This window comes from Colius striatus, chromosome 19, assembly GCF_028858725.1.
Source record: "Colius striatus isolate bColStr4 chromosome 19, bColStr4.1.hap1, whole genome shotgun sequence".
NCBI classification, from domain to species: Eukaryota; Metazoa; Chordata; class Aves; order Coliiformes; family Coliidae; genus Colius; species Colius striatus.
The window spans coordinates 6548731-6574892 of record NC_084777.1 but is presented as its reverse complement, the minus strand read 5'-3'; the positions used below and the strand labels follow the sequence as shown (position 1 = coordinate 6574892).

The 26162-nt window shown below is 60.0% G+C and overlaps 5 protein-coding genes across 11 annotated transcripts in view; all 5 read left to right on the top strand.

The window, feature by feature from the left end:
* EEIG1 (estrogen-induced osteoclastogenesis regulator 1) overlaps positions 1-5775 on the top strand; it is a 36911-nt gene extending 31136 nt beyond the window's left edge. Inside the window, exons 11-12 of one of the 2 annotated variants that reach the window (XM_062011463.1) lie at positions 838-907; positions 1759-5775. In XM_062011463.1, coding sequence (XP_061867447.1) covers positions 838-907; positions 1759-1804 — 116 coding nt within the window. In that variant the 3' untranslated portion in view covers positions 1805-5775. Of the gene's footprint in view, positions 1-837; positions 908-996; positions 1518-1758 lie in introns of those variants that run through there. The other variant, XM_062011464.1, reaches the window with a different exon arrangement.
* A 1859-nt stretch (positions 5776-7634) lies between these two features.
* On the top strand, positions 7635-10444 carry DPM2 (dolichyl-phosphate mannosyltransferase subunit 2, regulatory). Its single transcript, XM_062011607.1, has 4 exons — positions 7635-7715; positions 7998-8087; positions 9678-9780; positions 10025-10444. The coding sequence occupies exons 1-4, from the start codon at positions 7713-7715 to the stop codon at positions 10081-10083; spliced, it is 255 nt and encodes an 84-aa protein (XP_061867591.1). The 5' UTR covers positions 7635-7712; the 3' UTR covers positions 10084-10444.
* An 859-nt stretch (positions 10445-11303) lies between these two features.
* ST6GALNAC4 (ST6 N-acetylgalactosaminide alpha-2,6-sialyltransferase 4) lies at positions 11304-13997 on the top strand. Of its 4 annotated transcripts, none has more exons than XM_062011543.1 (6): positions 11304-11436; positions 11900-11966; positions 12158-12328; positions 12468-12880; positions 12993-13100; positions 13184-13997. In XM_062011543.1, the coding sequence occupies exons 2-6, from the start codon at positions 11955-11957 to the stop codon at positions 13374-13376; spliced, it is 897 nt and encodes a 298-aa protein (XP_061867527.1). In that variant the 5' UTR covers positions 11304-11436; positions 11900-11954; the 3' UTR covers positions 13377-13997. The 4 variants fall into 4 exon arrangements, with proteins under 4 accessions (XP_061867527.1, XP_061867529.1, XP_061867525.1 ...); XM_062011545.1 differs by lacking the exon at positions 11304-11436 and adding an exon at positions 11578-11678 and having other exon boundaries at positions 13187-13997; XM_062011541.1 differs by lacking the exon at positions 11304-11436 and adding an exon at positions 11579-11678.
* A 1032-nt stretch (positions 13998-15029) lies between these two features.
* On the top strand, positions 15030-19151 carry ST6GALNAC6 (ST6 N-acetylgalactosaminide alpha-2,6-sialyltransferase 6). 2 transcript variants are annotated; one of them, XM_062011831.1, is made up of 7 exons: positions 15030-15157; positions 15640-15788; positions 16680-16744; positions 16848-17027; positions 17222-17619; positions 17798-17905; positions 17978-19151. In XM_062011831.1, exons 3-7 carry the CDS (start codon positions 16730-16732, stop codon positions 18165-18167), a joined length of 891 nt encoding a protein of 296 aa, XP_061867815.1. In that variant the 5' UTR covers positions 15030-15157; positions 15640-15788; positions 16680-16729; the 3' UTR covers positions 18168-19151. The 2 variants fall into 2 exon arrangements, with proteins under 2 accessions (XP_061867815.1, XP_061867814.1); XM_062011830.1 differs by having other exon boundaries at positions 15635-15788.
* Positions 19152-19654: 503 nt separating this feature from the next.
* AK1 (adenylate kinase 1) lies at positions 19655-25009 on the top strand. 2 transcript variants are annotated; one of them, XM_062011531.1, is made up of 7 exons: positions 19655-19728; positions 21340-21382; positions 22346-22381; positions 22978-23141; positions 23345-23461; positions 24280-24471; positions 24783-25009. In XM_062011531.1, exons 2-7 carry the CDS (start codon positions 21373-21375, stop codon positions 24846-24848), a joined length of 585 nt encoding a protein of 194 aa, XP_061867515.1. In that variant the 5' UTR covers positions 19655-19728; positions 21340-21372; the 3' UTR covers positions 24849-25009. The 2 variants fall into 2 exon arrangements, with proteins under 2 accessions (XP_061867515.1, XP_061867516.1); XM_062011532.1 differs by lacking the exon at positions 19655-19728 and adding an exon at positions 20918-21164.
* The last annotated feature ends 1153 nt before the right edge of the window (positions 25010-26162 follow it).

The window sequence follows — 26162 nt, the reverse complement described above, 5'->3', positions numbered from 1 at the left end:
TGATTCTTCAGGGCAGTGGAAATCAGTTGTATCAGCTGTCTGCACTGCTGTGGTGCAGACACACACCTGGGAGCGGCCCAAGGGTGTTTATTAACATAGGAGAGCACAACTGGAGGAGGAACAGCACATCTCCGAAAAGTTCAGGTCACCACATGCTGGTGATCAGATCTGTCTGAGTTTCTCTGTTTTTTTTTTGCAGTCACAGCATCTGTTAAAAGAAAACTAATAATATTACTGCTTTTGTTTTAACTTTCCAGTTTGGCCTAAAAATCAATATTTTCATCTAGTTGAGGGTTACTTGGTGAGTTTTAAATCTGAGCCCAGCTTGTATTAATACTTTAGTTAGTCCCTTTAAATCATTGCATATAGCAGCATTCTTCCCACATTGCGTGTTTACACCTTGCATAGGTCAAAACCAGCCCAAATGTACCCACCCCTCAGCAACAAACAGGCTGAATTTCTCCTCCAGTGATGAGCCTACAAAAGCAGCACGAGGCCCCACAGCGCTTCTCTTGAGATGTGTTTAAACCAACCAAGGACCTGAGAACAGGCATCAATGGAACTGTTTTAAAAGAAGCAGCTGAATTGAATCCATTTCTCTGTGTTTACTCTTCCAAAGCTTAATGCTGTGGCTGATTTGAACATGAGGCTCCCTTTTAGAGCAAGGAGAGGGGTTCCTGGGGTCTCTCATACTGTGGGAACACCAGAAAGCATGCACATGCCTTCCCAGAGATGCACTTGTTCCCATGCTGACTGTGGTGTGACGCAGCTGGGAGTGGGGAATGTCTGACAGCCATCAGGAGTTCTGGGTTTTGATGCCTTCTTTTCTATCTGCAGACAGTAACCTGAGGTTGTTTGTGAGCAGAGATGGAACAACTACATTGAGTGGTATTCAGCTGGGAAACAGGTAAGCTTCCTGAAAGGCTGGCAGCCCAAGGGACTCCAGAGAGATCAGTTAGCTCTTTGTACACGGGAAACTCTCACCTCTTGCTGCAGGAAAGATTTCTAAACATCATGTGCTACACAGTGGCTTTATTCCCACATTAACACCCCTGGCGTCCCTCTGGTGACAGGCCACAGATGCACTGAAGTATGAATGCAGCCCTCTGCAGGAGCTCAGAGGGGTAACGTGATCCTGGTTGTTAGATCCAAGAACAAGGAGTGAAAGGACAAAACACGTTGGTTCCCGTTTGCTCCTGCACCTGACCGAAGGGAGGGAGCTTTGCCTCCTGCTGGCCTGCAGCAAAACTGCAGCAGCCTTTTCCCTGCCACCTCCGTTCTTGTCGAGCCCTTGTTCTCTCCTGAAAGGCTTCTGAACAAATAAAACTTGTCCTTGCCACAGTAGCTCTCAGCACCGTGACCTGGTTAATCGTGTTTCAGCCTTTAAAGCACCCGTTGAGGTTAAAAATAAAGAAGTAAAAAGCAGTAATGATAATGCAAAGATGGATCAAGTTGGTGACCAAAATTAGAAGCAATGCCAAGCCAGGGACACGGAGCCTTTGCTCAGGATACTCCCCCCTCTTTCCTCTGTCCTTTAGAAGGATTCATGTGTTACACCCAGCTCTTCCAAGTGCTCTAGTGTCAGCCCACCACGTCACTGTCTCTGGTGTGTTCTGAGGGCTGACTTCACGCCAGATTGAGTTGTTTTCTTTGGGATTTTGTGTGGGGTTAGAGGATGATGTTTGTGAGTGGAGAGTTCTGAACAAGACCGAGGAAAATCACATGGCTTTCTCATCTTCTTCCCCTCTGCCTCCCCAGGGTCTCATCTGGAGTTTACGAGCCAGTGGTGATTGAAACCCACTAAATGTGAAGAACAGGGTAGAGCTGCTGGAAACAGGCCCCCTACCCAGTCCGCTGCCACATGGATGCCAACCTTTACCTCTCTTCATGCAGCATTCCAGAAGGGATTTCTCCACACCCCTCCCCATACGTTTGCACTGCAGAAATACTCTGAGACCACTCCAGATCATGCACTTTCCTGCATTGGCATTACCCTCTTCTGCTTCCCAGTTCTTCCAGTGCCTGCCTTCCCCCTGTTTCCCATCAGCCGTGAGGTGTCTGTTGGGCTTATCCTTCATCCAAGAGGATATTGCTCATCTGCATCCCTCACTCCACCCATTCACTTGCAATAGGGGACTTCTCAGCTTCTGTCTCCCCGAAACACTGGGTTATACCACTGTGAACTCTTCAAACCACTGAGGGAGGGGGAACCCATTCTAACCAAACCGAGAGCTGCTTGTCGGTGACACGGCCGCTCGCAGGATGCTTTATTCTGTTGACCCTGCAAGGCGACGTCACCAGCCGAGGCAACGGTTTTCCTCAACAAGGTATGCTCTGGTGTGCACTTCACCTTCCTACCCTCAAATCCCCCAGGCATCCTCTTCTCATAGGAAATATCTCCCAAAAGTGCATTTCAGAAAACTACCACAATCCAGATGGGAGCTGACAAACGGTGAACTGCTAGTGCTTGTACCACTGACTGCGTGCACCCTTCCACTGCTGGGCATGGAAGGGCACTCTTCACCTATGAGCATTAGCAGGAGCACTTTAGAGGTTCCAGATTTTACCTGGAGGAGGCTTCTGCTTCCCGTTCCAGGAGCATAATCTCTATTTTCTGAACTGATTCAGCAAATAGTCACTGTTGGAGCTTGGAATACAAAGCCTCTCCTTTTCTTTTCCTCTTTTTTTTGGCTCAGGAAGGGAGCTGCCCTTCTTGGTCCATGAAAAGAATCTGGTTATCTGATAGCCCTCCCCTGGGCCAGGGCAGGATGCAGTTGACTGCAGTGGTCTCTCTGTTGTGGTGGTGATTAACAATTGCCGCTCTTGGCCTGGGCCAGTAAGGGAATTGGTGGTGGTTGGCCTTTCTTGCCCTGTCAGCAGGGATCTATGCCTGAGCTGGTTCCTTTTGGGGCTGGGGAGAAGCCACTGTCCCTGCCTTCAAAGGCAGAAGGGATGTTTTCTGCTGTGGTAGCCACAGCAGCCATTCTTACCTATGAACTCTTCTGATGAGGCTTCAAACTCTTTTTCTGGTTGATCTTTCAATTGTTGTTCTTTGGGTTTGGTTTCTGCAGTTGTTTGACACTTTAGCTGCCTCTTCCTTGCAGCGTGTGACGGATGTCAGTCCCTTTCAGCTCCCACCTAGAGATTCTCCTGGCAGCTGAACTGCTAACAAGGCTCTGTGCAGATTCCAGCCATGGGCTGGCTGTGCTTGCAGCCCTTCCTGTACAGAGACTCTCCGTGTAGTGCCCTTTCCTCTTTTGCCACTGTACTGTCGTAGCACTCGGGGCAATGGCTGGGAACGTGCCCTCCTCTGACACACCTGTGAGTACACACACTTGTCCCATGCAGCAAGGAAAGACCTGTAACTGATCACGTTGTTGTTCAAATCCTTAGTTATTGTAAAGCCTTTTTTTAAAGGGGGGTGGGGGGAAGATTAATTGTGGTCTCTGTGGCCAGAATGCATGCAGATGAGCTACTGGAAAAGGGAATCTGGCACAATGAGAAACAAGGAATGAAAGGGCCTTGATTTGTTAATTTTTTTTTGCCCTGCTAGCCAAGAAGGGATGCTTGGGGAGGGTGCTAGGCAGTGTGGCAAAGCTATACAGCTGCTCCCTCTGTTTTAATGGTTTCTGTCTTTGAGTCGAGAGGTTTCTTTCTATATTTGGACAGACCACGTAGACAATATGGATCTTTTTCACCCTTTCCCTTCACAGGGAATTCAATTTGGATTAGGATAAGAAAGGGGTACAGACAACACCTTAGTTTGGCTTAATGTAGGGAAAAAATATTGGATCTTTTTGAGTCTGTCTTGAACAAAAGCTCTTTCACACTTGCTGGTGTTTTTTAGTGGTGACCTCTTCTTCATTCAGTCTGGATAGGTTTGGCACTGCTAGCAGGCTGGTGAGCATCCTGCCCTGCTCCTGGGATGTTGTGTGTCTGCAGGAAGGGAAGAACTGCGTGTTTTTCTCTCTCCCTGGGGTTCTGCCAGAGAGCCAGGCCTGGCCTAACCCTCTGCTCGGGTCAGAGTGAGGGCAGAAACAGGCTCAGGCAGCGAAGGGTGTTGCTGCTCTGTCTGCGGATGACTGTGTGGAGCCGAGGATCAGGCTGCTGCTCCCCAGGGGCCACTCAAGCCCCTCGGGTATTCAGATCCAACCAAGACTTGAAAGGAGCAAATATAAGCCAGGAAAGAGGCCAAAAACCCAGCTCACTTCTGCTGCTTTGCTTCTGTTCCCATGAAGAACAATGGCAGTCACTGTCAGAGCAGTTGGGAACCCAGAGCTTGCTTCTGGGCTCCCTTTGGCAAGAGCCGGCGGCTCTGAGGAGCTGGCAGCTCAGCACATCACGAAATCCCCAGTGGGACAGAGGGAGGAATCTCTTCCCAGTGAAGCAAAAGGAGAAGCAGAAGGCTGGTCTCACCCTCCCAAGCTGGCAGAGAGGTGTAACCTGCTCCAGTGCATAGCTGTGGTCAACCTGGGCACGTCTGCTCTCTCTGCCAGTGGCTCAGCAAATCACCGCTTGCATTTTTGATAACTGTGTCTCGTAGGGTATCTCTTCCTCGTCTCCACATCATTATTGACCCCTCTGACACTGACCTTTATGTAGCTGTTTAGTTTTCCTGCCCCTCATTTTGAATAAGCAAGCAGCCCTAGTCCTTCAGCCTGGTGCGAGCACTTTTTTCCTTGTGGCATCGCTGCCGCCTGTTCCTTGTTGGATTTCCAACACTTAAGCAGTGAATCAGTTTCCAGACCCAGACCTCTGGCTACTTTCCTTTGGGTTTTTCTTTTTGTCATGAAGTTTATTGAATCTTTTTTTTTTTATACAAACCCAGCAGGCTGGTGGATTTTTTTTGACTACATTATTGTTTCATTGATATTTTATTCCTGCGGGGTAAGGGGGAGGCTGAGGGGAGAAGGTTCTTCCCCACATTGCTCCCCTTCTCAGGGGATTCAGGGGTGGCTCAAACAAGTGAAAAAGGATCTTATTGGCAAGACTCTGTGTCCTCTGGGTCTCTGGTGCTGGTGAGTAGGGCTGCTCACACCTGGCTGACCCCAGAGAGTGGAGCTGGCTCTCTGCTTCAGTCTGGGGGCCAGGCAAAACACGTGGGCTCTGCTCATCCAGTTTCTGGACCTTTAGTTGGTGGAAGCCCGTTGCAAAAGTTGGGGAAATTCAATGGAACTTGTTTTTTTTAACTAACTTTTTTGTTTAAAAAAGAAAAAAAAAACAGTATAAACTGAGTCCATGTCCAAAAGAAGAGGCTTAGTTGTGACTTGAAGGAGATGGGTGTCAATTGGAAATCGTGTTTGGAAAAAGGGGGAGAAGGATGTTGCTCCTCCCATCTTCTTCTTTTGTGTGGTTGGCACTTTAAATGGGGGCCTTGGTGCTGCCCTGCCTCTGGGTGCCATGGGCAGCACGTGTGTGATCTCTCCCCCACCTCATTGCCACATCACTTATCCCCCTGCAGAAAACTTACTAAAGCCCTTTTAAATGTTTGCTTCAGTTTTTAGAGGGTTCCAGACACAGGCTGAGACCCCGAGAACACGTTTATTTCATTCTCATCTTAAAAGGAGGGGTTGACTTTTTATTTATTTAGTCGTTGCTGTTTCTTTTAAAACTGGTGGCAGTGCAGCTGGACTCTGCACAGCCTGTTGTGAACCTCTGGGAAAAACCTCACTTCCAGGTACGCTAGAGCACCTCGGTTAACTCCCCCTCCTGGAGAGGGGACCCCCGCTCTCCTCCTCGCTGCCTTACCCCCGCCACCCCTCCTGCCCCATCCCCTGCCACCCCTCCTAGTCTCTAGCAGAGTTCTTGCCCTGGTGACTGAGCCCTGTGGACAAGGCTGGTCCCCAGAGGCAAGTTCCTACAAACACTGCCTGGTTGCAGGTGTTTTGTCCTTGAAAAGCCACTTCCTCACTGCTTTGGGGGGGGAGGAGTTTGAGCACAAAATTCCCCACTCCCCTGCGCTGCTTCCCTCCCAAGAGCTGTTCTCCATCAGCCCATCCGAGCCCGCTGCACCGCCCCTGACCCGCCGGGAGGGAGCAGCCGGGAAACCTGCGAAATCGGAAAGGAATTTGGATGAAGCTGTGAGCGAGAGGTGTGGCTGAGCCTCCTGACTTGCCTCAAACACAAGGAATAACAGTAGAGCCCGTATTTTTGGGGGGTTGGGGGGGGGGGGGGGAGGGAGGGAGAAGGGGAGATGGTGTTTTATTTTCTTGAGAGTGAACTGAGCTCGGTGACGTTGAGATGAGGCACGCACTTGATTTATATCAGATTCTATAGAGAGATGGCTGATATTTTTGGAAAGGGAATGGGTCTATGCAAACTTCCAAAATGGCTTGAAAAGATAGTTTAACATTTTTTTACTTTGAAATCTAAAGAGAGATCTAACTTTTTTCTTAAAGCAGAAGTGCGTTTAGAAAGAGAAGCTACTTCCACTGCTCTATTTTGATGATGATTCTTGGAAAGTTTGGGCTGGAGGGAATGACTATTTTTCACCATTTTTATCTTGCTCCTCTAGTTTTGTTTCTTTTTCTAACGGAATGCTGTGCTGTCTTTGATTCAACAGATCGTGTTTGTATTTTCTGTATCTGGTTCCTAACGTAGAGAAATAACAAATATATGAGGAAATCAATATAATGTCAAATGTTGTTATGGTTTGGGGGGAAAAAAATAAAGGGTTTTGGTACTTCATCCTCATCCTTCTTGTTTGTTTTACATGCGTTTAAAGAGCTGCTAAGGAAGGAGACAGGGCCTGTTGGCTTTGCCTTCTAGGATTTCCTTGGTAGATGGGAGTGGAGGTCCCTGCCCACCCTTCCCCACAGGAGAAGGGCTGCAGAGGGGAGCTGGCAGCACCCCACACAGTTCAGTAGAAGCAGCAGTCTGCCAGCCTGAGGAAGGGTGAAGTGGCACCAGTCGCTGGCAGTCTCTTGAGTTCCCAAACACTATGTCGAGGGTCCAGCTGTGCTTAAAGGCTGCAGCCTGTCCGGGTTGGGCTGGGGAGAGGCGCTGCAGCCCTTTGGGGCTCCAGGGAGGGTGCTGGCGTAGCCTCTCCTCTTCCACCAGGCAGTGAAGAGCGTTTTACCAGAGGTTTCAGCCAAATTGTGATGCAAAGACGGGGAGAGGACTGTGGGAGGGGGCAGAAGGCAAAGTCTCAGGCACACACAGTGATCAGCTGCACGTCCAAGTCCTGCTCAAGCTCATCCAGCCCGACCCCCAGCTAACGCAGGTTCCCCTCACTCAGGGCACAGAGGTTTGGAAACCTCCTGCAGAGACCCCAAAACCCCCAGGGCAGCTGCTGCCAGGGCTCCCACACCTCAACAGGAACGTTTCCCTTATGTTTAGGAATCGCGGGCTCAGGGTTGGGACTGTGGCTCAGGGCCGCGGCTCGGGGCTGTGGCTCAGGGATACGGCTCAGGGCCGCGGCTCGGGGCTGTGGCTCGGGGATACGGCTCAGGGCCGCGGTTCTGGGCTGTGGCTCAGTGCCGCGGTTCTGGGCCGTGGCTCAGGGATACGGCTCAGGGCTGCGGCTCGTCCCGGCCCCGAGCAGCCGCCCCTCCCCGGGACTACAACTCCCGTCATGCTCCGGGTGAGCCGCGCCTGCGCTTCCCATAATGCTGCCGCCACCGATTGGCCGTTTCCGGCCAAGGGGAGGGCGGGTCTGGAGCGCCGCTCGCTGATTGGTGTTCGCCGCCGGAAGAGCGGCGCTGGCGGTCGCCATGGTGAGTGAGGCCGGGGGCGCCGCTGGGCCCGGTACCAGGCGCGGGGCGGGGGGCTCGGGCCGAGCCGCGGCCCAGAGACAGCGCGGAGCCTCCCGGCCGCTCGGCGCGGAGGGGAGAGGCCGGGCCGTGCCGGGCCCGGGCGGGCGCTGCCGGCAGCAGCCGCGCTCCGCGCTCCCGGGGCGGCTGTGGCCGCTGCGGAGGTTCCGCCGCGCTCGCGTAACCCGGGGCTGAGCAAACGGCAGCGGCCTGCGGATCACGCCCTGACCCTCCCTCCCTTCGCAGGCCACGGCGACAGACCGGCTGGTTGGATTCGGCTTGGTTGCCTTCAGTCTCGTGCTGTTTGTTTACTACACCCTCTGGATCATCATTCTGGTATGAGCCTGCTCTGGCCACTGCGATCCCCACGTCACCCTCGGGTGACTGCCCAGGCTTTGTTTACCAGCCGACGCGTTGTTTGGCCTGAAGGACTCAGCCTCGTCAGCTTCCTGGTTAAAAAAATCGGGGCAGAGTGTTGTTTGCTGGCACAGCCCTTACCCCTCCGGGTGTGCCTGCCCTTCCCGGGATGAGACCAACTCTGCTTGTGCCACCTGCCCAGCTGCTCCCAAACAGGCCAACTTGGGCGGTGTACGATCTGAGGTCATAAGATCTCTTTCTCCTTCCATGAGCTGTCAGTGAGAGCTGAAGCTTAGTCCTTCTGGAGGAGGTGTCGTGGGTTTTCACATTTGCAGTTCTCCAGATTCCTGGTTCTGGTGGGAGATAACAGAGAGGAGCTATAAAAAGAGATGACTCACTGCCAGAGGGACACTGAGGGGCTGGAGCGTGGCCAGAGCTGCGCAGTGGAGCTGGGGAAGGGGCTGGAGCACAAGACTGATGGAGAGGGGCTGAGGGAATGGGGGTGTTAAGCCTGGAGAAGGCAGAGGGGAGACAGGAGCACTCTCTGCAACTCCCTGACAGGAGGCTGGAGTGAGGTGAGGGTCTCAATCGCCCCAGGGGAGATTGAAGCTGAGGAAGAGCTTTTTCCCTGAGAGGGGTGTCAGCCCCTGTGCCAGGCAGCCCAGGGAGCTGGGGCAGTCCCCAGCCCTGGAGCTATTGTGAAGCCATGGAGCTGAGGTGCTGAGGGCCTTGGGTTAGAGGTGGGCTTGGCAGGGTGAGGGAAGGGCTGAGACTCCAGCAGCTTCAAGGGCTTTTCCAGCTGAAATGATTCTCTGATTCTGTGGCTCTTGGCAAATGTAGACCCTAGTATGGAGAAGAGTTCAGGGAATTAATTGCTCTGGAAAACTGATTGTGAGTCTGGCAGTTTGGCTGCTCCTGGGGACACATCAGCTGGGTCACTTGTGGTTTTCTTCCTGTTACAGAACATCTCCTGGTGATCTGTCCAGATGCAAGAGCTTTCATTCAGCCCCGGGTTGATGCCTGAGCCCCTGGCAGCTTCCCTTGTAGCCTCTGAGAGTTTTGAATTCCCCTCTTGCATCTGCTGCCTCTGCTGCCCCGGGAGTGTTCACAGGCAGCAGCAGTCAAGGAGGGGGCGCGTAGCTGTGCCAGCGCCGGCCGGGAATCGCCACAGTGCTCTCTAGTGTCCAGAGCCTTCCACCGGCCTCTGCAGGGGAATGCTGCTGAGCTGACCGCGAAGCTGAGCCGCTATGGGCTGCTCCCCTCTGCACGGCAGACTGCAGGGATTTTAACACCAAACAGGCTGGCAGCTGTGCCCACTCTGAGACCGCAGGCCTGGAGCAGCCCAGTGCTGTCCTGTAGCCAGCCCCTGCATTGTGCTGCACGCTGGAGCCTTCGCCGCCCCCGCGCTGTCACTTCCCGCAGCTGTGTCTGGACACCCCTTGGGGTTTTTTTTTTAGCTCTCTCGCCTGATATTTCTGTCCTGCTTTCTGAAACCACGAGGCTGCAGGTGTCAGGGACTTGCCCTGGGCTTGTGCCAGCCTGCAGACACCCCTCTCTTGTCTCCTGCAGCCCTTCATCGACAGCAACCACGGGATCCACCGGTACTTCTTGCCTAGGGAGTACGCGGTTATCATCCCCGTGGCAGCCGGGCTGCTGCTGCTGCTATTTATAGGTGAGTGTTAGTTCTGTTGTTCTAATTAGAAGCTCCTAAATGAAGAAGAAAGAAGAGGGTGAGATAATGTGTGACACTTGTGACATGCTGCAGCTGCAGCTCAGCCTGGCAGCGGCTCCCAGGGCACGCTTGGGTGTGGGTTTGGCTGCTGGAGCCTCTGGGCAGCAAATTGTTCCTTACTCTCTCTGCTGAGGGTTTGTTTCTCACTACAATGTGCCCAAATCTGCTTTCTCTCTCCTGATAGGTATTTTTATAACAGTTGTGATGTGGAAGAACAGGAAACCTGCCAAGAAATCGGACTGAAAGCCCAGCTGAGATGAGGAGAAGGTGCCCACCCCGTGGCACTGGAGCCAGGAAGAGGCATTGCCTGCAGAACTGACTGAGCTCACACACATTCCCTCCTGCAGAGATGAAGCTTCCTGGAGTTTCCAACCTACTGAAGCAGAACTGAGCTGTGGGGCTCATTGGGAGGGACCAGAGCCCCACTGTGAGGGACCAGAGCCCCACTGTGAGGGACCCACTCCCTGGCTGGGGCTGCCTGCACTCACTCTGCTCATTGGGCCTGGACCTTGCCCCCTGCTCAGCCCCTGGTTGATCCTTCCCCTCTGCTCTCACTGTAGTTTTGTTCTTTCTTGGGCTTTTGTAAATGTGTACATCTGGTTTATGAGGTGGTTTGTTGTTTGTTCAATTGGACTCAAGTTTGAGAGGAAAGAGAGGAGACCTTGGGCTTGGGAAAGGCAGGCTTGCCTCTCCATTTGCCTTCTGGAAGGGAAAACCCTGGTGCTGGGAGCCTTTGAGCTTTTGGGGAAGGGACCCCTCTTCCAAAGGATGGAAGGAGGATGGAGGTGATGCCACCATTGTCCTCTGTGTCCCCTCCTGCAGCCATCCAGCTGGGGGGCTGGCTGGGGGATGCTCTGGGTCACAGGGAAGTGTCTGCTCCGCTGCTGCATTTCCCATCAGAGCTGTGGCAGACAAGCTCTTGTCCTGTGCCAGGCTGGGGAGTGGCAGCCCACCCTTCCCCTGTGGGGATTCCTCCCCCGGTAGCCCCACAGAGCACAGTGAGCAGGATCACCCTCAGTAAAGGTCCCTGAGGTCTCAGACCCTGTTCTCTGCCCAGGCCTGTGGCATGGCATCTGCTGCATGGCCCTGAGCTGGGGCTGGGTGATCGCTTTACCTCACCTCTGGTATTTCCAGCAAAAAGAGAGCAGATTTGGGCCACTCTGATCATTCTCATAGATACTGTGACCTTCCCTGACCAGACAGCAGTGTGGGCCCCAGGCTGCACTTTAAAGTGCTCTGGAGTGGAGGCTGTGCCTGGAGGTTTGTTTGCAGCTCTTGTGTCCTGTGCCCAGCTGTGGCTCTGTCACCTTTTCCCTGTAGAGGACAGGGTGGGGACAGGCAGGGTAAACTTCTCCTGTATTTCTATGTCAACAGTGGGTGAAAACAAAGTCCAGTATCCTCTCTGTGCAGGGAGGGAGCTGGCACCTTGCCACGGGGCCATTTCTCGCGACTGCTCGACTAGCACGGGGTGCTGTGGGTGACGGGGTCCCGGGGCGTGGAGAGGCCTCCCAGCGCCGCTCCCGAGCCGCTTTGGTGCCAGAGCAGCTCCCGCCACGCCTGAACACGCCGGTGTCCGGGCGCTGGGGGCGCGCAGAGGCGAGCGAGGGGCTGCGGGGACTCCGTGCGGGAAGGGGAGTGGGTGCCAGGACACAGGGGACGGGAAGCGAGAGCCGCGGCGGAGCCCTGGGCGGTGCTGCCGGCGGGGGCGGCCCCGGGGAGCGCGGGCGGGGCGACGGCAGCCTCCCGGCCCCGGCAGTGCCCGCCCGGCCCGGCATGCGGGACCCGGCGCGGGGCCGTGCGGGCCGGGGAGCGGCTGTGCCCAGGCGGCTCCCGGCGCGGTGAGTGCGGCCGGCACCGGGCTGCGGGGGGCGGGGGGAGGCTGCGCCGCGGGGCCGCCGCTGCCCCGGCTGCGGACCCCACGGCGGGACGGGCCGCGGGGAGGGGGGAAGTGCCGGCCCGGGGCGGGGGAGGGTGGGCACGGGGATGCGGGCAGAGCCCGGGCGTTGCGGTGCTGGAGCGGGGATCTCCCCGCAGCCCGCTGAGCCCGCGCTGCGTGCAGGGTGCGAGCCCGGCCCCGCTGCGGCTGACACGCGGACCCCGGCAGCCCCCCGAGGATGAAGACGCTGGTGAGTACCCAGGGGATGGGGGGGGACACCCCGCCGGCATCAGGGGGCCCGGCCCGCGGGCGAGACGTGGGCAGCCGCCTCGGGTCGTCGCTGCACCCCGAGGCGCGGCTCCGAGCCGCCCTCCCGCCACGTTCGCCGGCGGCAGCCCGCACGTGGCCGGGCCCGCGGGAACCGCCCCGCTGCGCTTCCAGGTGCGGCTCTTCCTCTCGCTGGTGTGTGTGGCGGCGGGCGCCGTGCTCTACGTCCTGCTGGGCTCCCACGCCGGCCTGCAGCCCTGCTGCCGCGCCACGGGGCAGCCGGGCAGCCCCTCAGCACCCGCCGTCCTCAGCTTCCAGGGCTACAGCCGCGTCCCTGACGGGAAGGTGCGTGGGGATGGGGCTGGTGGGGCAGCCGGACCTCGCCGTGCCTCGGTTTCCCCGGCCCGAGGGTCAGTGGGCCGGGCTGCGGCGTGTGCAGCCGCCGTGGGAGGTGACGGGGAGCTGACGACGCGTGTCCCCACAGCCGCTGGAGCGGGCGCTGTGCCGCCGCTGCGCCATCGTCTCCAGCTCGGGGCAGATGTTGGGCTCAGGCCTGGGCCAGGCCATCGATGGGCAGGAGTGTGTGCTGAGGATGAACCACGCCCCCACCGCCGGCTACGAGCGCGACGTGGGGTCTCGGAGCACCGTCCGCGTGGTGTCACACACCAGCGTCCCGCTGCTGCTGAGGAACCAGCCCTACTTCTTCCAGCAGTCCCAGGAGACCCTCTACGTCATCTGGGGGCCAGCGAGGAAGATGAGCAGGGAGAAGGTGGGCCCGACCTACCAGATGCTACTGAAGGTGATGGAGACGTACCCCCAGCTGCAGGTGTACACCCTGACGGAGGAGAAGATGACTTACTGCGACGACATCTTCCAGAACGAGACGGGGAAGAACAGGTACCCGACATCCCCCGGTGCCGTGGCCCTTGTGCTCCGCCATTGGGTGCCCGTAGCCCAGTTGGGTGCAGTGCGGTGCCGCCTGCTCCAGCACAGCCACGGTGCTTTGCAGGATGAAGTCTGGCTCCTTCCTGAGCACGGGCTGGTTCACCATGATCCTGGCGATGGAGCTGTGCGAGCAGATCTGTGTCTTCGGCATGGTCAGCGACAGCTACTGCAGGTGCTGGGGTGGTGGGGGGAGGCAGACGTGGGGTGATCCAGTGCCACCCCCCCAAGCCCCACACTCACCCTGTCCACTCTTAGCAGGGAGAAGAACCACTCGAGCGTGCCCTACCACTACTTCGAGAAGGGCCGTCTGGACGAGTGCAAGATGTACCTGGTGCACGAGCGCGCGCGCCGCGCCGGGCACCGCTTCATCACCGAGAAAGCCATCTTCTCCCGCTGGGCCAAGAGGAGGAACATCAACTTCACACACCCGTCCTGGGCAGGCGGGTAGGCCGCCAGCCATGGCAGGAGGTGGTGGCAGCGGGGCATCTCTCATCCTGCAACAGCGACACTCCGCAATGCCGGTGTCGGCTTTACTGAGCTCTGGAGCAGGGAGGCTCCATCTCTGCAGCAGCAGGGCCAGTTCCCCCAGCTGGTGGGTGGTCTGAGACTTCCCCGTGTCGCTGCATGAGAGATGTGATCAGGACCCATGGAGGAGCCCCATCAGCCCCAAGCACCTGCCCAGATGGACCCAGAGTGACCACGAAGTTTTTTCCATGGGATGAATATTTAATGCAGGATTAAAGATTCATGCTGCTGGACATAGGGCAGGGGAGCTTGGCCCTGCCAGGACCACGAACCTGTGCCTCTCCCAGGGATGAAGCTTTGCTACAGTTCTTGCCCTGAAACTGATCACTGGATGTAGAACCTGGGGAGCCCAGGGCCAGGCCCCCATGGTCCTGCTGCCCCTGGGCAGGACCTTGTGCCTCCACCTGCCCCTGTGCCCCCCAGCTGGAAGCCCAGGGGCCATGTATGTCCCAGGGGCTCTGAATTGCCTTGTCACAAGTGCCCTTGGATTCAGACCAAAGCAAATGTGACCATTAAAAGTATTTTTAGCTCAGTGTTTTTATCAGCAGTGCCCCATGCTGTGCCACTTGTGGCTGTGGGACCTGGGGAATGGCAGCTGGTCACAGGGCTGCTGGTGTCTGCTGCTGCTCCCCTGCCAGGCTATAAATAAAAGAGACAGAGGTGACAAGGGGGCAGAGCTGAGCCTGAGCATGGAGGAGGGTGCAGAAAGTCAGCAGTTGAGATTGTTTGGGAACCAGCAGCTGCCCAGTATAGGCACTGGCCTGGTGTGGGTTTCATGCAGGGTCCAAGGTGATCCTTAGCCCCACAGGGCTCTGTGCTACAGGCAGGATATCTGCCAGCTCTTCTGTCCCTGCAGAGATGGGACATGCCACGGCACATGTGTCGTCCTGAGCCTGGCTGCACAGAGCTGCCAGAGTGTCTCTTTGAACCCATAATGGATGCCACATGTTTAGGTGGGTCTGGTGGGGTCTGAGAGGAGGTCGGGACAAACTGGAGGGGAAGCTGCTTTCACTCCCTTCAGCAAGCCTTGTGCTGGGGTCAGGTGAGGAGTTGTCTGAGCCTGGGTAGTGCTGCCAGGAGCCTGGGGAGCTCTTTGCCCCGTGCTTCAGCTGCCACAACCCCACACAAGCAGGGACAGGCAGCAGCAGCACAGGGAAAGCAGCAGCTGCCGCAGGGGGAACAGGTCAGCGAGGAGGTTGCAGGTCAGTGGAGGGTTGCAGGTCAGCGGGGGGAGCCCCTTTCTTGCCCCACGCAGTCCCCCAGAGAGGGCCCCTGGACGGCCGGGCCAGCACGGGGGAGGCCGCGGCATCCCAACAACGCGGCCCTGGGCCCGGCAGCGAGTCAGGCACCGCGGGCAGTGCTGCGCCCCCTCCCCGAACCCTCCCCCGCCGCTGCCTGCACCGGTGCCCCCGGAGATGGGACGGGCCAAGGCCGCCGGGGCAGCGCCGGCGGAGGGAGGGCGGCGCTAGGACCCCACGGCACTCCCCATCCCGGGCGGGCGGCGCTAGGACCCCGCGGCACTCCCCGGCCCCGGGCGGGCGGCGCTAGGACCCCGCGGCACTCCCCGGCCCCGGGCGGCGCGCGGCGGCGGCTCCGGTCCCGGCCCCGGCCCGGGCGGCAGCGGCGGCATCGCGGAGCGGTCGGTCGGTCGGTCGGTCGGTCCATCCGTGGGCTCATCGCATCCTCTCCGGGCCCCTTTAACCGGTGCGAGGGACAGAACGGTGCCGTGGGCTGGCGGAGGAGCGGCCGGCGCATGGGGACGGGGCCGGGAGGGGTGGGGGGGTCTCTGACCGGACCGCACATCCCCGCATGGACGCGGCCGGGCCCCAGCCCGCCAGTTCCGCTGAAGCGGGGCTGCCGTTTGCAGGGGGCGGGGGCGGAGTGGTGCTGTATCCCGGGAGCAGGGAGGGTGACATGCCGGGGGGAAGAGGTTGGAGCACGGGGGGTCAGCACCCCGGGGCGGGGGAGGCTGCACCCCGGGAGCGTGGCAGGGGGTCGCATGCCGGGGCGAGGGACCATTTGCGCGTAGGCGTGGAGGAAGGTTTGCAGCCCGGGGGGGAGTTTCACTTCCTGGGATGCAGGAGGGTTTGCATCCGGGGTTGGGGGAGCACCGGCACCGCGGAGATGCGGGCGGGAGGGGAGCCCGGGGGAGGCGGTTCTGGATCGGCCCTTCCCCGGCAGAGCAGCGATGTGAGCCCCGGGGTGCCGCCATGGCCGCGCTGCCCGGGTGGACCTGGCACCGCCCCGCAGCCCGCGGGGCGCCCGGGCCGGAGGAGGAGCCGACGGACCCCCCTGCGCCGCCCGCCGCCCGCCGCCGATGAGAGCCCCCGCACAGGTGAGGCCCGCGGGGTCCCCGCGGCGGGGTCACCCGTGGCCGAGCGCTTGGGGACGGAGCAGAGCGGGCTGCAGTCCCTGCTCGGCACCCCGATGGGATCCCGGCCGTGCCCCCCAGCCCGGGCACCAGGACTCCCCTTTGCACCAGGGCGGGTTGGCACCATCCCTGAGAGCCCTTTGGGATCCTCGATCCCTCGAGGGTTGAACGCAGGCTGCTGTGTAATTTTCCATCCCAGCACATCCCATGGTAATTAGGAAAGAGGCTTCTGATTTTCGTTTTTAACCTCCAAGTGCTGCAGGAGTGGCCGTGACTCAGTCACAAGGACTTGAAAAAATAAATGGGGTCGGTCCATTTCTGTGAGCTGAGACAAGTTGGGGTTAGAACTGGTCCCCTTCGAGGTCACCCCACACACCTCAGGGCCTGGGGCTGGATGGGGCTGTGTTTGAGCCCATGAGTGAGCTGAGATGGGCAGGTCTCAGTTCCTCTCCCCCTGGTTGTTTTAATGGGATTTCACTGTGTGAGCAGCACGTTCACCCTCCCTGACCCCGGCAGGTTTGAGCAGCTTTGGCCCCGCTGGCAGGGGATAATCCGTCCTGGGAGCCACAGGGATCTCCCCAGCACGAGCCAGGGACGAGTTTGGCTCCTCCCCAGTGCAGAACTCGCCTGACCTTAGCCCGTGGTGTTTCCTTTCTCTGCACCAGCGCCAGGGGCTTGTCCTCTCCTTGAAAGGGGGAGCCAGGGGTCCATCTGGGCTCCCACCCTGTGTGGCTTTGCTCTGGCACAGCCAAGCCAGGCTGCACAGTGGCTTATTCTGTATCCCAGAAGTCTGGGTGCTGGAGCCCAAGCATAGTGCTGAGGGGCCAGTGCTGGGGCTGACCGAGTGCCTTGCAGGTGCTCGCGGGACGCCGGCGATCGCTGTGCGCTGAGGCTGGCACAGAGACATGAGTGGCAGCACGGTGAGTGCTGGGGCATCGCCCCGGGGGCGCTGGGTCGGGGGGCATCCCTCTGGAGATGCCGTGGGGAGGGGGCTGCGGCTGACGCTCTCCCCCCCGCCCGCAGAGCCAGCGCGCCGCCGCCCTGGGGGTCCTCTTTGCCCTGATCATGTTGCTGATCATCTACAGCTCTGGCAGCGGGAACGAGGGCTTCCCCTACAGCCACCTGCGGGGCAGAGCCCGCCGGCCCCCTGACCTCAAGAAGTGGGGGGTGAAAAGCGGGTACCTGCCCGTCTGTGGGAACAAGGTACGAGCTGGGTGGCAGGGTCTGGCCTTGGCAGTGGCGTGGGAGCTGCCCCTCTGCTCATACCCACCCGAATTATCCCCTCTGGTGGCACAGTGGCTCTGCAGGGGATGGTCACACTTCATGCAGCTCCGTCCCTCCCTGCTGGGTCACGCCGACTCCAAAAGTCACCTTCTCACTGCGCTTGTCATCACCAGACCCTGACCGCCCGCTGCCACCAGTGCGTCATCGTCACCAGCTCCAGCCACCTCCTGGGCACCCGCCTGGGCACGGCCATCGACGGGGCCGAGTGCACGATCCGCATGAACGACGCTCCCACCACTGGCTACGACGCTGACGTGGGCAACAAGACCACCTTCCGTGTGGTGGCCCACTCCAGCCTCTACCGTGTCCTCAAACGGCCCCAGGAGTTCGTCAACAAGACCCCAGAGACCATCTTCATCTTCTGGGGACCACCCGCCAAGATGCAGAAGAGCCTCCTGAAGATCATCCAGCGCGTCAGTGCCTCCTTCCCCAACATGACAGCCTATGTGGTCTCCCCCAGCCGCATGAAGCAGTTTGATGACCTGTTTCGGGGCGAGACGGGGAAGGACAGGTACCTCGGACTCACCTCCCGCACGCTGTCCCCTCCCCAGCCCCCCGGGAAGAGCTGGCTCTTGGGGTTGCTCCATGGGATGGGCTGCAGCAGCATGCGGGTCCCATGGGCAGGTTGGGGTCCCTGGGGGAGGGTCTGTCAGCCATGCCCCCCGCCTCCCCACGTTTGTGCTCCGCAGGGAGAAGTCACGCTCGTGGCTCAGCACCGGCTGGTTCACCATGGTGATCGCGGTGGAGCTGTGCGACGCCGTCCATGTCTATGGGATGGTGCCACCAAACTACTGCGGGTAAGGAGATCCCTGAGCCCCCCACCCCACCCCCTGAGCCCACCACAAAACTCACCCCACTCCCCGCTGCAGCCGCCGGCCTCCCCCCCGCCGCCTGCCCTACCACTACTACGAGCCGAAGGGCCCCGACGAGTGCACGACCTACATCCATAACGAGCGGAGCCGCAGGGGCAACCACCACCGCTTCATCACCGAGAAGAGGGTCTTTGCCAGCTGGGCCAGCCTCTACAACATCACCTTCTCCCACCCCACCTGGCCCTAGGGGCAGACCCCCGGAGCTGGGGAGGATGGGGAGTCCCCTGCATGCCCCGGGGAGCAGGAGGGGACGGGCATCTGGGTGCCTGCCGTGGGACCACTACCTTCATGTGTGGTGGCTCCTTGAACCTGGGGTGTCTTGCGTTTTGAGGTGTGTTTTGGGGGGGTGAGTGCAGCGTTTGGAGTGCCCCTGCCCTGTGGGCAGAAGTGTAGGGGGAGATCCCACCTGATGCTGCTCCAGGCGCATTGCAGCCCCTGTGAGTGCATGGGTGAGGGGGTGCTGGGTCCCCTTGGCTCAGTTTGGGGTTGCATCACTTTTGGGGCCACCGCAGAGGCTGTTTTCCCCAACCCCCTGGGTGTGGGGCACTCTCTCGGGGCTCAGCTCCCCTCTGCCATCCTAGCACCCCAATCCTGGCCCACAGCCATCCTTCCCTCAGCAGGACCCTAGAGTTTTTGGTGGAACCCTACAGGGGTAACGCTGCACCCCAAAACCACCGCTGTGCCCCACACCCACACTGCCAAAACCTTTTCTAACCAAGCAATGGAATTTTGGGGGGGCTTTTGGGTTTTTTCCTCCCTGCTTGTGGTCTTGGGTTTGTACTTGGGTGTCTGAGGCCAAAGGAGCAGAGGCTGATCATTAGTGGTAACGAAAGGGCCACAGCAGCCTGTGTCTGAGTCCTCATAATTTATTAATTGCTTATAAACTATTTAAGAGGGCACATAGTAGGGGAACAAGCGCTGCCCCTCAGCACCCTGCAGCCCAGGGAGGGGGTTTTGTTACTAATTTCTCAGCCGTGGAGAAAGGGGTTTGGGGAAAACAGCTAAATACCGTGTGTTTGGGTGCTGAGCCCTAGCAGAGCCCCCTCCGTGCCTCAGTTTCCCTCTCGTGGCTGGGGTTTTAGGGGGACTGTGTGCCGGGTCGGGCCGCAGAGCACCCGTGTTTTGTAATGGTTTGTACAGGAATAAATCTTGCTGCAGTCTGTTGCCTTGGGCCCTGGCTCTGGGATGGCTTCTTGGGCCTGGCTGGGGGCATTCCAGGGGGTCTCGGGCCCCTCAGCGACCCCCAGCCCGAAGTGGTGGGCACGGGGGCTGTGGGAAGGGGGCTGGTGTGGCCCAGTGGGTCCCGTGCCTGGTAGCCATCGCCCCCCGGCTGCGAGCCATCCCCCGCGGCAGGGGGACCCGAAAGCCCTGCGACTTGCGTCAACCGCTCCCTCCAGCTCCCTGCAGCTCGGGGGTTTGAGGAAGGCCCCGGGACGGGATGTCTGCAGCCGCGGAGGCGGAGGAACGGCCCCGGCAGCCCCAGGGCCGTGCGCGGCCCGGGGCGGGAGGGCAGCGGCGGTGCTGGGGCCGGACGGGGACAAGAGGCGCGGGATGAGGCCGCGGGGTCGCGGTGCGGGGCAGACGGGGAAGCTGAGGCACGGGCACACACACAGAGCCCCGGCCGTGCGGGGCTCCGGCGCCGCTGCTCCGCGCCATGTCCCGCGGCCCGCTCCCGGCATGCACCGCGCCGCCGCCATCTATATATAGCGGTACCGGAGCGGGCGGGCGGCAGCCGGCGCCGGGCCCAGGTCAGTCCCGGCGGCCCCGGGGCCCCTGGCGGGCTCCCTGCGGCTCGGGGGAAGGGGCTGTGCCCGGCCGGGCCCTGCCTCCGCGGGGCGGGGGGCGGGCAGCAACGGATGGGAAGGGGGGGGACATTGCAGGGGAGGGGGAGGGCATGAGGTGCTGGGCTGGGGGCTGGCAGAGGTACTGGCATTGTCCCATGGGATGTCTAGGGGCTTGCAGGGTTGCTGGGGAGCTTGTGTGGGGTGCTGGAGACATTGCATGGGGTGCTGGAGGGGCTTGCAGGGTGCTGGAGACATTGCATGGAGGGCTTACAGGGGTGCTGGAGCTGTTCCATGGGGTGCCTGGAAGCTTGCAGGGGTGCTGCAGGGCTTGCCATGGGTGCTCGGGGGCTTGCAGGGGTGCTGCAGGGCTTGCCATGGGTGCTCGGGGGCTTGCAGGGGTGCTGCAGGGCTTGCCATGGATGCTGGGGGGCTTGCAGGGGTGCTGCAGGGCTTGCCATGGGTGCTGGGGGGCTTGCAGGGGTGCTGGAGGGATTGCAGAGGTGCTGGAGTCCCCAGGGTCATAGAGGAGAGATAGGTCTGAACTGGCAGTGGGGTGAGACTGGTGGGATCACACCACAGTGTGTCCCATGACCTTTTTGGGAGAGTCCCAGGCCACACTGTAGTCTGCTACCCAACCCCAACTCTCTGGGCTCCCCAGTCAGCAGCTCTTCGCCACCTCCTTGGGACCAGGCACCCCCACACCACTCTCATCCGGTCCCCATGGCCCCAGCACTGAGGGTCAGGGCTGACCCCAAACCCTCCATGGCCTCGCTGAGGTCGGTGACTGAGGTTCTGAAGCTCAGCACCCCAGACAATTTGAGACCCCCTGGGCCCTACGCCCTCCCAGCCTCCCCTGTACCCCTCGGGGGCCATTGCAGGCTCTGTCTCTGGCCCCACAGCGCAGGTGGGACGTGACCTGGTGCCTCTTTCAGCACAGCCATTCTTGGCCTCTGCCCTTTCCCGGCTGTAACACAACCTCAGCTGCGACTGCTGCCTGCTTTGGCCATGGGATGCCCCATCCCAGCACCCTGCCTGGCCAGTTTGGGGTGACGCAGGGTGACCAAGCAGGTCGGGTGCTGCAGGGCTGGGTGGGGGCCAGCGGGGTGCCCAAACCCCACCCTGACATGACGAGGGTGCAGTGGGGTCCTGCAAGCCCACCCAACTCCCCTCCTTAGGGTACCCCCAAAAAACCCTCCCACGGGGAGCCTGGGGGGGCTGCTGCCTCCATCCCTCAGTGTCCCAGTGCCACCAGTCAGCCCAGGTGGTTTCCAGCTGCCGGGCGGCACCGCAGGCAGCGGAATGCGGTCGGGGCAGGGGAGGCAGCCGGGAGCGTCACCACGTCACCGGTGTGGGGAAGCCCTCGCCGCAGCCGGATGGGGCGGGTGGCTGCTGGGAGACAGGTAGGTGATGGCTGTGGGAGCAGAGGTTCCTGATTCTAGGCCCAAGCTGGGGCCCTAAAGACATGATCCCTAGCTTGGCACGGAGCTGGGCACCAGCACGGCAGGGAGGGCAGGGCTGTTGTCTCCCTGTGTGTCACAGCCCTGCTGAGCTGTTGCTCCCCCTCTTCCCTCACAGCCTGAAGTGCTCCTGTGCCTAAACCACGACAGCATGTCTACAGGTGAGTGCTCCCTCTGCTTTGCATCCATCCCCCCCAGCATGGCTCCCCATGGGCCTCCTGCAGCCATCCCCTCAGTGCCCCCTGCATCACTCCCTGCTGCATCCCCCTCTCCCTCTCGTATCCACTCCCTCTGCATCTGCCCCCTCCACCCCCCTGGCACTCATCCCATTTGTCCCTTACACCCACCCCCTTTGCATCTCTGTCCTCCATCCCCCTTCCCTCCCTCCCCTTGTACATCCCTTCCCTCTGTGTGCCCCCTGTGTCGCTCCAGACCCCCCGTGCCCCACGTCCCCTGCCAGCCCCTTGGCTCTGTCCCAGCCCCGTGAGTCGCCGCCTGCCAGAGGAGCTGAAATTTCAGCCGACTGTAATCAGGAGATGGGAGAGTGGCCCCAGAGCAGCTTGGCTTTATTTTTAGCTCTGCCTTCCCTTACGGGGGGGTTGCACCCTAGGGGGCTGCAGGCCCGTGGGCCTGAGGGCTCGGCAGGGATGGGGCACTCAGTGCCACCAGGCCCAGGGGCCAGCGCTGGGGTTCAGGGACTGCCGGGGGTCTCACCAGGCACTTGAGGTGGCCGTGCCAAGCTGAGGCTGCCACAGCCCCTGGTAGCCCTCCGGGGTGACCCGCTGGCCACAGGGATAGGTGTGAGTGGCCCCCAGTCACAGGGGAGCCATGACAGTGACCATTTCCAGGACACCGTGCAACAGTGGGATCTCAGCCCCGCGGCCACCGTGGCATCTTTGTGCTCAGCTGTGTCCAGCCCAGCTGTCCCAACCTGCCCAGGTGATGAGGACGAGGGGGACACGTGGCTGCTCCTCTCTCTGCCTCCCCCCTCCAGGGCTGTGGGATTGATCCCCTCCATCCCCGGGGATGCCTGCCCCACATCTGGCGCCCCCCGGGGATACCTCACTCCCCAGAGGCCTTTCTGGCTTTTGATAATGATTTTTGCTTTCCTTTCTCTCCTCCAGAAAAACTCAAGCACCACAAGATCATCTTTGTGGTGGGTAAGTTGGTATCCAGGTCCTTTTGCTGGTGGGATCAAGGCCATGGCCAAACCCTTTCCCCTGCATCTCTGGGATGGGGAGCAGCTGGTTCCCAGTGCAGGGGAGCTTGGGCTGTGGGACCTCAGGTGTCCCCAGGCACTGTGGGGTGACTGTGGCTGCAGCCCAGCTCCTCCAGGCCATGGTGGGATGTGCTGGGACCAGGAGGGCACCTCTGGGCATGAGACAGCAGCATCTATGGTGATGTCCTCAGTGACAATGGGGTGATGATGGCCAGATGCCAATGAGACAATGATATCCTGGGTCCTGGATGGGGTGGTGATCTCCTGGGTGCCCTCAGGCAATGATGTCCTGGGTGCTGGTGGGGGAAGGTGTCCTGAGTGCCAGTGGCGTGGTGAAGCCTTGATGCCAATGGGATGGTGATGTCTTGAGTGATGATGGGATGACAATGCCCTGATTGCCATCAGCATGGTGTTTCCTGCATGATGGTGGCCAGCAGCCTGTGCTGCTGTCCCCTGACTCTGTGCTGCTGCTTCCATGTATTCCTCCAACTCCTTACCCGTGTCTTGGGGCACACGTGGCCCTTGTGTGACTTGCAGGTGGCCCCGGCTCGGGGAAAGGGACCCAGTGTGAGAAGATCGTGCAGAAGTATGGCTACACCCACCTGTCCACGGGGGACCTGCTGCGGGCAGAGGTCAGCTCGGGCTCAGAGCGGGGCAAGAAGCTGCAGGCCATCATGGAGAAGGGCGAGCTCGTGCCCCTGGTGAGTCCACACAGTGGGGCACGTGGGCAGGGGGGCTGCATGGTCACCAGACACCATGGTGACAGTCGGCACTTGTCCTGGGGACACCTCCAGCCCTGCCACCCCAGGGGGGAAGTTGCAGCAGGGATTGGGGGTGCTGGGGAGGGAAGGAGGGGGGCATGTTGTCTCACATCAGCCCTGAGAGCTCTGTCCCTCCTCCCCAGGACACGGTGCTGGACATGCTGCGGGACGCCATGGTGGCCAAAGCCGACGTGTCCAAGGGCTTCCTCATCGACGGCTACCCCCGTGAGGTGAAGCAGGGAGAGGAATTTGAGAAGAAGGTGAGGACTGATGCCATGTTCCCACCATCCATGCAGAGGGTGTCCATGGTGCCAGCAGCACCTCGGCTTCCCCATCCCATTTTATGAGGAGTGGCTGAGGGAGCTGGGGGCGTTCAGCCTGAGAAGAGGAGGCTGAGGGGAGACATGAGCACTCTGCAACTGCCTGAAAGGGGGTTGTAGCGAGGTAGAGGTCAGTCTCTTCTCTCCAGTAACGAATAAGACAAGAAGAAATGGGCTCAAGTTGCCCCAGGGGAGGTTTAGATTGGAGCTGAGGAAGAACTTTGTCTCTGAGAGGGTTGTCAGCCCCTGTGCCAGGCTGCCCAGGGAGATGGGGAAAGCCATGGAGCTGAAGTGCTGAGGGCCATGGGTTAGTGGTGGGCTTGGCAGGGTGAGGGGAGGGCTTGGACTCCAGGAGCTCAAAGGGCTTTTACAACCAAAGTGATTCTATGGTTCTATGATCTCAGCAAAGATCCCACCTGACAGGGCTTAAGCTGGGCACTGTCCCAGCCAGCAGGTCCCCCCAGCTTGGAGGCAGCCTGTGTCCTGGGTGTGGGAGGGAACATCTCACTGGAATATTCTTACACTGACAGAGGGTGATGAGGGTGCTGGTGTGATGGTGATGGCAGAGAGCTGGGGCTTGGCTGTGGTGTCTCTCTGCATAGGTTTGAGGTGGTCCAGTGACCCCCAGACCCATATGAGGAGGGAGGCAGCAGTGTGGGTACATATGTGACCTCCTTGCTCCCCACCACCCTCTCCCCAAACCAAACCAGCCCTGTGCCAGCTCAACGTGGTGCCAACCGTGTCCCCTGTGCCCACAGATCGCTCCCCCCACGCTGCTGCTCTACGTGGACGCCGGGAAGGAGACGATGGTGAAACGGCTGCTGAAGCGAGGGGAGACCAGCGGGCGGGTGGATGACAACGAGGAGACCATCAAGAAACGTTTAGAGACCTACTACAAGGCCACTGAGCCCGTCATCACCTTCTACAAGAGCAGAGGCATCGTCCGCCAGGTAAGCAGGGACGTGGCCCCACGGCTTGAGGTGCATGTGGCCCCAGGGGAGGGGAGGTGATGGATGGGGATGATGAGAGAAGGGGGAAGAACTCAATCTTAGCTCATTTTAGAGTGGGCTTAACCCCTTGGAGCTGGCCAGGCCCTCCAGTCCCTGACAGAGCCGCCTTCCAACGATAGTCCCACATCCCTTTGCCCTAAACTAGCCCCAATCTCTTCCCCCATGGCCAAAATCCAACCTCGGAAAGGTTTTGGTCGTGCTGTCCCCTCGGGTGCCCTTCCCCTCTCCCCAGCTAACCCCTCTGCACCCAGCTCAACGCCGAGGGCTCCGTGGAGGAGGTTTTCCAGCAGGTCTGCTCCCACCTCGACCGCCTGTAGGCGCCCCCGGCCCCGCTGCCCCGGCGGCTCCGGCAGAGACAGCGGAAGCGGCTTTATCCTGTTTTCGTGGATGGAGCCGCGCGGAGGAAATTTCAAGGACATTGTGTTTGGCTCTTTCCCGTCTCTCCCCCCCCAACACCAAGTAAAGTTCACTTTAATGAGCCCAGACTTTATCTTTTTCTTCTGTCACAGGAAATGAGTTTTTCTTTCCAGAGATTTTTTTCTTTTCCTCCCTCCCTGTCCCCCCTCAGCCCCACTGGAGCTGATTAAGGGCAGGAAGCGGGTGTTTATCCCGCCGAGGCAGCGGGATGCTGTGCTCAGAGGAAGGGAGGGAGCATCCCGGCCGCTTGCCCCGGCTTCCCAATAATCCACAGCCTGGGGCCGCATCCTGCACCCAATCTCATTCACCCCAATCCTGTTCTGCTCACCCCAGTCCCATCCTGCTTGCTGAACCCCGCTCTGTGCTCCAGCTCTGTCCCTGGAGACGTGGGCAGCGTCTGAGCTGTACCCTGCACTTGCATCCCTTCCCGCTGCCTGCCAGGGGCTGGGGGACGGCCAGATCCAGACCCTGACATACCCAGGATGGGGATTTACACCACTTCTGTGCCTTGGTATTTCCTTGTTTCCTGTGGCTGTCAGGGTTTTTTGAGGTAGAGGGGCAGTTGTGGGTGCTGTTGTGGGGGTTGGGAATCGGGGGGGAGCTCCCCAGCACCCACAGAGTTGCCCAGGCACAATGAGGGGGCTTGAGGCAGGGATTTACCCAGCCACGGTGAAGGCAGGAGGCAGCAGAGCTGCAGCCCTGGCAGGGCCCCCCACCACTCGCTTTGGGGCTGCTGGGAGCTGGGCACAGAGCCAGGGGCTGGGGGGGCAGCAGCGCCCGGGGCAGCCGAGGCCACGGGGCCTGAGCAGAGGAAGGAAGCGAGCAGGGATAAAAACAAAAATCCCCAGGATGAAAACCCAAACTTGCCTGGCTCCAACATCAGCCCCGGGCCCGGGGGGTGAAGGAGGCAGCAGCAGAGCCGGGGCATGGCGGGAGGCAGCAGGGCAGGAAGGATGCAGCCAGTCAGGGCTGGGCTGCTGCCAGCACGGCTGAGGTGGGGCTGGGGGCAGCAGGCGGTCGCCTGGGGCTAGTGGGGACAGGGGGACAGGCGATTGGGGATGCTATAGCCCATCTCCTCCTCCGTCTCCACCCCTCTTTAGTGTGCTGTGAGCGTGCCTCAGTTTCCTCAGGTGGTGAACAGGGCATTGGGGCTGGGGGGGTGCCTGTGGTGCCCAACTGGCCTCAGCACCCTGCCCTCCTCTCCAGCACAGCCC

Bases quoted from the DNA above. Each gene is read 5' to 3' on its own strand.
- DPM2 (XM_062011607.1), top strand. The intron at 8,088-9,677 runs GTATGAGCCTGC...TGTCTCCTGCAG, and splicing joins CCCTCTGGATCATCATTCTG to CCCTTCATCGACAGCAACCA. The intron at 9,781-10,024 runs GTGAGTGTTAGT...CTCTCCTGATAG, and splicing joins GCTGCTGCTGCTATTTATAG to GTATTTTTATAACAGTTGTG.
- AK1 (XM_062011532.1), top strand. From the start codon at position 21,138: ATGGGGCGGGTGGCTGCTGGGAGACAG. The intron at 22,382-22,977 runs GTAAGTTGGTAT...TGTGACTTGCAG, and splicing joins CAAGATCATCTTTGTGGTGG to GTGGCCCCGGCTCGGGGAAA. The intron at 24,472-24,782 runs GTAAGCAGGGAC...CTCTGCACCCAG, and splicing joins GCAGAGGCATCGTCCGCCAG to CTCAACGCCGAGGGCTCCGT.
- ST6GALNAC6 (XM_062011831.1), top strand. The intron at 17,028-17,221 runs GTACGAGCTGGG...TGTCATCACCAG, and splicing joins TGCCCGTCTGTGGGAACAAG to ACCCTGACCGCCCGCTGCCA. The intron at 17,906-17,977 runs GTAAGGAGATCC...TCCCCGCTGCAG, and splicing joins GTGCCACCAAACTACTGCGG to CCGCCGGCCTCCCCCCCGCC.
- ST6GALNAC4 (XM_062011543.1), top strand. The intron at 12,881-12,992 runs GTACCCGACATC...GGTGCTTTGCAG, and splicing joins AACGAGACGGGGAAGAACAG to GATGAAGTCTGGCTCCTTCC. The intron at 13,101-13,183 runs GTGCTGGGGTGG...GTCCACTCTTAG, and splicing joins GTCAGCGACAGCTACTGCAG to CAGGGAGAAGAACCACTCGA.